Source organism: Eurypyga helias, unplaced genomic scaffold (genome assembly GCF_000690775.1).
Source record: "Eurypyga helias isolate BGI_N326 unplaced genomic scaffold, ASM69077v1 scaffold22476, whole genome shotgun sequence".
NCBI lineage: Eukaryota > Metazoa > Chordata > Aves > Eurypygiformes > Eurypygidae > Eurypyga > Eurypyga helias.
The window spans coordinates 61667-70408 of record NW_010256427.1 but is presented as its reverse complement, the minus strand read 5'-3'; the positions used below and the strand labels follow the sequence as shown (position 1 = coordinate 70408).

The window sequence follows — 8742 nt, the reverse complement described above, 5'->3', positions numbered from 1 at the left end:
CCGCGCCTCAGGCGGCGCCGGCCGGCGCTTACGGGCTCCCAAGTGCCCCCAGCTGCCCCCCCGGGCCTCGATCGTAGGGGAGATTTTGATCTCTGCGGGCCAGACACCGCACCCCACGCTGCTGCACGGTGCACCCACGATGGCTGGGGTTGCCCACCACAGAAAACTAACCATGAAGTACTTAATGTCTGACAGAAGATGTTGCTGGTGTGGGTTGTGCTCCCGTGTACAGGGGAACTAACACCGACATCGACTTCCTGAGACACGGGATAGTTCTGTCGGAGGGAAGTACAAAGTAGAAATACATAGCGCTGCCTTTTCATCTTCTTCACTCCTGAATACTTCAAGCCCTTCCCCCTCCTTTAAAAGAAACAGAATTTACTCAGTTTTCCAACAGTATTTATACCATTTTATTTGTAAAAATAAGCGTCTGAATGCACTGCAATAGTAGTTTACAGTTAGGGTTCTCCGCTACACGAATACAGCATTCAGTAGCTGAAAAAGTTACTAAACTGTGCTTGAGAAGATTCAGGTTGAATCCCAAGTCGTTAAGTCTCTTTCCTCATCTCGTATGTGACGTTTACCCAAGTCCTTGGAACTTCACTTTACAAAAGCAAACAATACCGACAAACCACCAAACAGTATTGTGTATTGTTTATTACAAATGTTATGCAAAATATAACACTGGCACCAGATTCGTATCACCATGGTTTGTAAAGATATATTGCACATGCTAAAGCATAAAATATAAGACAAAACCTACGAAACATAAGATATTGGCTTTAATATGTAGATCACTGCATAAGAAACGCATAAAATTACATTTTATACACACACTCAGATTGTCACTAGTTTAAAACGCCCTTTCCTATAACACTGACCTAAGGTTTACTTTTCGTGTAATAAGAAAGCATTTTCAGCACTGCAAAAATTATACGTTATTCCTATAGAAATTTAGCATATTAATTTTCATTTCAATGCAAGTAGAACATATGAAAAGAAGAAACACTTTATACATTCAAAAAAGATCTGAAATGAAAATTTACTGGTAATATATTGCTTTTATAACACTCAAAAAAAAAAAGAGACAAGTTTCACAAAACATTTCCATAATACACAAATATAAAAAGGCACTCTAATATTTCTTACATGACTAAGAATAAAAATCACAAATCTTTTTAAAATCATCCTCAAGATACATAACCAAGTTTCTCAACAGTACAATGGATAATCGATTAATTTCATGAGTTTGTTCTAATTCAATAATCCAGCAGTTGTTTACTGCATAAAAGTACCAAACACATTATGGTGCCCTTTTAGTAGCGATGAACAGAAATCCCCTGAGCTATTTCACAGCAATTTCAGGCAGTCCGGAGGCTGTAACTCAGTATTTATGAGAGAGACTAGGGACCCCATCCTGCTATGGATTCTCCCTGCAGCTGTGGTTAAAATACAGGGGGAGTCGGTCCTGCTATTACACCCGGGCTGACGGCTGCCCCTCCCCAAAGCCCCTTGGCTTGGTGCAGACGCAGGAGTCACCCACAAACTGTCAATTGCAGGATCCAGGGTTAAGTGCAACAAATATGTATGATCAACTCTACTCTTGTAAAAAGTCCACAGAAAGGCAATGATTTACAAGAGTAAAATCATTCCCATGCTTAAATATCTGCCCTAACCTACAAATTTATTTCTACGTGTGACATATTACGGATTCACGTACTAGCTTACAAAAAAACAGGTCCTGGTAAAGCACATGAAACGTGGGATAGGCCAATACTGATACTTCGGTTTTCCTCCTAAAGACACCACACTCAAACCAAGACTTTCCCAACGCCCTTAAGATGCTAACAAATCATACGTTTCTGTGATTTCTGGCATACTGCATACCCATGTCACTGTTAGGTTACAGCAGAGTTTAATTGGTACCGTTCAGATTTGGTTCCTGGAAGAATCCAAGCGATTCAGTAATCACCTGTGCTTCTGTGGTGACATGCACATCATCCAGAGGCAGCGGGTGTTGCACTGTGCGATTGCCAGAGAAATATTTTCAGGAACTCTGAGTGGCAGCATGTAAAAACACTGAAATTTTTGTAAATGGCTGCTTAAAATAACATCTCCTTTGTGAAGAGGACTGGTTTTCTCCTCATGAAGCCACTACATGTAGGATAGCGTAGCATCCTGTATTTCAGGGTGAGACTTACAACTAATCCTGCCAAGGAGCCTACCTACATCTCTGGTTCAAGTACGATTAAAAGGCTGGTCCTGCTGTTAGACAGGTTGTTTATTTGTTTTCAATGCCATCATCCCACATTAAAAAAAAAAGCACAAAATTTGGAATTTTCATTCATTTCTGAACAAGACACCACTTAAAACTTTTAACAACTGCTCTCTCCTCCTATTTTCAGTGCTCAAAGTAAGGTGGTTATTGCTATTCTGCAACTCCTAAATGCAAAAACGTTAAAAAAATCAATCATTAAAATGCCATTCTGTGCTATTTCTGAGGAGAAAACCAGGGATTCAGGTGCTCTGTCATTCTATTGCAGTTTAGAACTGAAGGAAAGGAAATGTTCACCTTCAGGGACACTATCCCTTGTGATTTTTTGTTTTCAACTTTGGAAATCTGTTAATGTTCAAGGAAACAATATTTAATTTTAGCAAGGGAAAATAAACTTAATATATAAGTATTTTTCCTCATTAAAGAACTGGAATCTGCCAATAGATTTTTAACAGTTCTGTGGAACACAGCTAAAAACTGCAACTGAAAGAAAATCCTTACTTGCCCCTTACCCTGCCAAAAGCGTGCACGGAGGAAGCTCACCTCATCCCCCCAGCACAGGTGTAGGCCTGCAGACAGCCGGCGTGTGACTCACGGGAACACCTCGACTCCACGCTGTATCGCCCTCTCCCCTCTTCCCTGTGGCTGTACAGCGTTCTCTCGCTGGCCTAGCAAGGGGTTGGGTCCCTTTCTCAGACTCCTAAACTGCGGAAGCTGTTTTGCTCTCTGCTTTTCAGCAACGTAGCCGGTGGACGTTATCCCTGCATCCATACGAGATGGGCCCTCTCCCCAAGGGCATCAGCCCTTACTTTCTCTACTCAGGCCATCAGTCTTGCCTAGATTCACATTTCATTTCGCCTCATGCCAAACAGTACGCACAAATGCTAACTAGGAGAAAAAGCCGTAGTTATTTTTCCTGGGCATTTGTTTCATTTCAAATAAATATAAACACATTTACATTAAAAGTATACGAACATATTCTTTAGTCTGGAAAAAACCCAACTGTGGTCAACACATCATCGGTTACAAATGTCAACTGGAAACCTGCGTCATAAAATGTTAAAATTCACTCAAGACTACTCGTTACCTCAAAAGTTCATATTTTTATGGTTTAGAAAAGCTACTTCATTATGTCACTCACATTTGAAGAAAAAAATAAAAGTAGCAAAGTCTTCCATTTAATTACTGAAGTATTTTGGTCCTCTTGGTACAGCTGGTTAGTTTATGATAGCTTTTTGTTTAGTTTTGCTTTGTTTTTGTTTACAAAGTCTCATTCTTCCTTTTGTACATCTGTTGCAGGTGAGGGTCGTGGTCCATTTGACCTAGAAACTTTGGCAGAAGGAGTAAACATATTCACAAAGTTGACATTGCTTTAAAAGCTGGTGACAATAGGCTCTTTTAGCATGTATCTCCGATCCCTGCAGGGTGCACTGCTAGGTTTTCTGGTGTCTGGTATTGCGACTTTTGGGGTTACGCTTTCATTGCTTTACCTTTGCTCTGTTAATCCAAACACTGGCAAAAGTCGTTTAAAATTCGATACTGTTTACAGTAAAAATAAGTTATTTAAGACTAGAAAAGGAAAAAAATCCATTTAAGTTGGCAAATCATTACAAACATTTACATACACCTTCTCCTACACCTGATTGCCCCCCGCCGCCTTTTTTTTTGTTTTCTAATACTCGATTCATGGTTAATGGCTCAGGTGACAGAAACACCTAATGACCCTAATTCTATAGTGCAAATAAACCGTACACATTTGTGCTGAATTGGAAAAAATAAGGGCCAAGTGATTCTCAGTTTACACAACTGCTTCCACTAGTGTCTGTGGGAAAATATGGAGAGACAAGTAGAATTTGGCCTTAAGAGGTTATAACTATTTTTCTAATTGTGTGCTGCAACTGAGAACTGTAAAAAGTGCCTTCTGAAGGTTTAAGTGCTCAATACACACAGAACGTAAAAGGTTTTGTTTCCTGTAGCGAAGTAATACAGGCAGCTTTAAGATTTACAACTTTACCTTTGGTTTGTGTTAAAAAAAAAAAAAATCTAAGTAACAGAGCCCCTGGAAGCAGGAAACGGACAAAGAGAAGAAAGGGACGATGCTCAAATCTATGAAGGCTACACTGGAAATATGTTTGTGTACTGAAGGTACAGCTCAAACATGTAACAACTTTTACAAACAGTTCCCTGCTTATTTGTGCCATCAAAAAGAAAAAAAGGCATTTTCTCTTTTTCTACTTAAAATAAGAGGTAGAGACCTTGCACAGGGGCACTTAGGGCCTAAAGAAAACATACAGAAGCTGAAAAGCTGCTGAAAATTACCGGGAATACGTTTCAGTAAACCCCTCTAACTTTCTTATTTAAAGGCTAGATTCTCATCAACACTATAGATCTTTCTACTTGTCAAGAGTAATGGTTCAGAATATTAGCCGTGGGATTTAAGCCATTTAAAAAGACAAAAATAAACCTGAAACGAAATAATCATGGAAAAAAGGTTTTGAATCCAAAAAGTCAAAATGTTTCCGAATCAGAATCATTTTCATTGTACCCATCCTCTGTTCCTACGTTATTACTCAAGGGCTTATCGTAAGAGTTAATGCCACCCACACTGGAGCCATCGCAGAGATGCGTCCTGCCCAAATTGTCTTTTTTAAAACAAACGAAGTTGAAAGCCGTCACTGAACTGGAAGGAGAGAAAGGCATCATGGTAGCCAAAATGAGTGCCAGGCAGTCAGCCACGTCTTTGTTAGGAGCGCAAGCCAGGGCTGGCGTATGACCTGGGCACAAATGCAGACAAGGCAACGGTTAGTACTACGGGTACTGAGAATGGCACTGAGCATTCCTCATATACATCTCTAGGTGACGCCGTGAGCAGGAGATGTATGTTCCGCTACGAGCATGCCAGGCAGCAGGGGTATGTTACTTACTTTAAATTAGACATGCTGGGAAAATACACACTTTATGGACCATTTAAATCACCGTGACCACAACAAGCACTATTTTTTTTAAAATCGGGCAGCAAACACACTTCACAATAAGAGTAAAAGCACTTGCTAACACAGTTCTAGAGCACAGACAGTATGATGAGTACAGAACACGGGGAGTACAGCAACAGGGACAGAAACTGGCTTCAGCTTCTGCATGTATGAACAAGTCTCATTCTGAGAGCAATGGCTTTCATTAGAACGTCAGAGAGATTAGTTTAAAAACGTTTTGAAGTAATACGCAAATCATTTTAAAGGCCAATCAGTTGAGTGTCTGCTCAACTCGGAGAGCAGTTTATTTATGAATTAAATTGTGAGGGAATTAGACCAGCGAACATGGTACATTACAGCAGGTATGGCTGCGCGGATGTTTAGTTACCCCAATTCACATTATGTTAGAAGAACAAGGACTGCAGTCAGAAAGCATGGCATACACTTTAAATACAAATTTAATATTTTACAGATGTCAGTAAAACGAAGAACTGGGGAGCTATTAAATGTTTGTCTTCCCTGCAGGTTAAGGCGGCTCCTGCCCAAGTGCTGCCCCTAAAGCAGCTCTTCACGTACACAAATCTTGGAAGCTAGGACACTGATGACACTTGCTAGCTATACATTCTGCAGGCTGCTGCGTGGTACTCCAGCACTTTCCAACAAATCCTCCTTTACACTAAGAGCAAAGAAATTCTTCTGAAGACGGGTAAATCTCCAGTGCTGCCACAACAGTAACCTGAGGCAATGACCACTACTGATATCCTCCTGCCTCAAGTAAGCCAAGAATGCCTGTGGTGTAGGCGAGTTTGGTGGAGAAATGTGAGTACATCTTGTAGCAAACTGCCCACATTTAAGCACTGATTGCAGTGAATGCATACCCTAAATGGAATTTCCTCTTCCAGTGAGTTCCAAGCCTGAATATTCTTTAGAGTTGTACTTATACTAAGACTGTACTTAAATTTGTCTTTTAAGCTGCATATGCAGGTTTTCCCAGAAAAATTAAAATTAGGTCTAAAGTCAAATTTAGACCTAATTTTCACTTGTTACATATGTGGAAATTGGCTTGATCTGTATGTACAGTTTTAATACTACAGACCGTGGTTAGAAGCCAGCAGTAATTTACTTGCATCTTGGACTGGGTCAGACAATTGGTAAGCACAAGCTTTGATCTCAGAATGAACCAGGACACAATCAAACATATGTTGATGGTTTTCTTCCTACCCATTAAAACATGCGCTGATTGAATGCATAATCCTTAATTCTTCTGCAAGGCGTCAGAATTATCCGGTGCCACTTGCATGTTTAGGAAATTCAAGTTACCACTGCACTCAAGCATTAAAAAAGACTAGCTGTTGACAGTACATGCAAAATGAACAGTAAAAGGGACCGCTGTGATGTTTAGAATACATTTTTATATTAAAGAAAAATAAATAGGTTTTTGGGGTTTGTTGTTGTTTTTTTAAATAGGTACTCACACAGCTCATTGTCTGTTCTTGGAAGGATAAAAGCATCAGTGATGTCTAGCATCAGCTTTTAAGTCTATTGCTTCATCTGTTGTAAAATTACCTGTTGGGTCCCACTGAAGATTGTCAAAGTGTATTATTTACTTACCATTTTCATCTACTGCTAGGACACATGCCCCTTTGGCTAGCAGCTCTTCAACCACCATCTTTAAGCCGTTCCGTGCAGCAATATGGAGAGGTCTACAGAGACATGACAACTAAATTCAAGTTCAGTTTAAAACAGACCTTCTAAAACAAGTTAGGTAACACTTAAAGAACACCCAACATCAGAAGGGGAATGTTTTCCCTTACATTTATACTGTAGACATTACATTATTGTATTGCCTTTTTATCCTTCAATGCTCGATTGCTCATCTCTCTCACTGCAGAGCAGCTGGAAATTAAAAATAACCACTGGTTTGCTCCCTTCCTGGGCCAACACTCAATGCTCCTGTCTGGGGACAACTAGTGGGACAGAAAAACAGTTTCATATTGGAAAGGGTGAAAAAGGGCTATGACGGAATGAATTCTTCTGCAAGCACTAGATGATCTGCCATGTGAACTCATGCTTGAATCTTCTCCTGTGGGATTCCCCCATACCAGTCAAACTTGCAGCTGGAGTAAGAACATCAGTGGTTCTAACGCTGCTGACAGTGTTTGGTATGGATGGGAGCTGCTCATAAAATATCACCTAAAAAACCCTCTTCAAATTAAATGTCCTACTTTAAGTCTAAATAAATTATTTAGATTTAAGGTGAAGCTCAAAAACCCAGGAAATGCCAGAAGTATACTTACACATTCACATAATTAATAGACATCTTGATATAGTCTTCAAATAAATGACCTCATATAATTTTCCTCCAGACCATGTATAGAATTGGCATCAAAGGAACCAAAATGGAAAGTGAAAATGCAACACAAATACGGTCTTTTCAGCGGAAAGCACTCAGAAAAAATTCAGAAATTCACTTTTTTTTCTATGAAAAAATCTGAGCCGTGAATTTGAAAAGCAAAATTGTAATCTTCTGGTAAGTCAACTGAACTTTAGAGGATGAGGCTATACTTACGTCTGCAATGCATTATTTTTTGCATTAATAAGGCTCTGTTCTTGTATCCTGTCAAGTATTAACAAGGCACATTTTTCATGACCCTGTAGTTGGGAAAAAAGACAAATAGTGTTAATTTGCTGAGGAGTGCGGAATTGAGGGAAAAGCAAAGTTACATGTAAAAGTGAAATTTAATAACTCAAACACAAAACATGCTACTCATGTAGCAGTAGGTGACCTGTAGGAGCCTTAAAATACTGTTTACAAAGCACCACTGCTAGAATGTTTTCACACATTTAGAAATTCCCCTGTCTTCCAACTCTCCATTCATCACATATGAATTCACCTCCTCAACTTTAAGGGAAGACTGCTCTTTCTCTTGAGAGAGCATTCGATGGATTATTTATTAGAGCTACACTGGAACACAGAAAGGAATGGTTTAATCTCAAAAACTAACATCATACCTCCTGGGTCTTTAAAGGCCTTTCTGTATTATTGATAAGCTACTACCAAATCCCTTCAGTGTGAGAGCTCTAGAAATGAAACTCTGGAAACAATACAGATCCAGCCTCATTTCTGATACTCCTCAGCACAGCGATGCGCAGATGCCGAGCCTCCAGCCTTGGCAGGTGAGCAGCTGCCTGAAGGGCCTCGAGAATTCAGTGCGGCTCACGTGTGCAGAAACTGGAGTGATACTGTCACACTGCAATCTAGTCTGTGGATGGGGGCAAAAGAAATGGCCCAGGAGAGGGAATCTCATGGACACTGTTTCTTGCAGGAACAGCAGCAGTAATTGGAATTAAGAGGAAGAAAGGGTGGGAAAAGACACCACCACCAATCTAATCAATGCCTCTGGTTTTACTGCTACAGAGGATAAGGGGAAATTTTGGGTTCCTTCCACAGAAACTGGAGAATAAGAAAAAAGAATAAATACCTTTTTTTTTTTT

At 40.0% G+C, this 8742-nt stretch overlaps 1 protein-coding gene across 1 annotated transcript in view; it reads right to left on the bottom strand.

Moving 5' to 3' along the window:
- Positions 1-3164: 3164 nt before the first annotated feature.
- ANKRD44 (ankyrin repeat domain 44) overlaps positions 3165-8742 on the bottom strand; it is a gene marked incomplete at its 5' end in the record, with an annotated part of 63030 nt that continues 57452 nt past the window's right edge. Inside the window, 3 exons of the mRNA XM_010153668.1 lie at positions 3165-3604; positions 6859-6950; positions 7817-7899. Of these exons, the coding sequence (XP_010151970.1) occupies positions 3546-3604; positions 6859-6950; positions 7817-7899 (234 nt within the window). The remainder of the gene's footprint in view (positions 3605-6858; positions 6951-7816; positions 7900-8742) is intronic.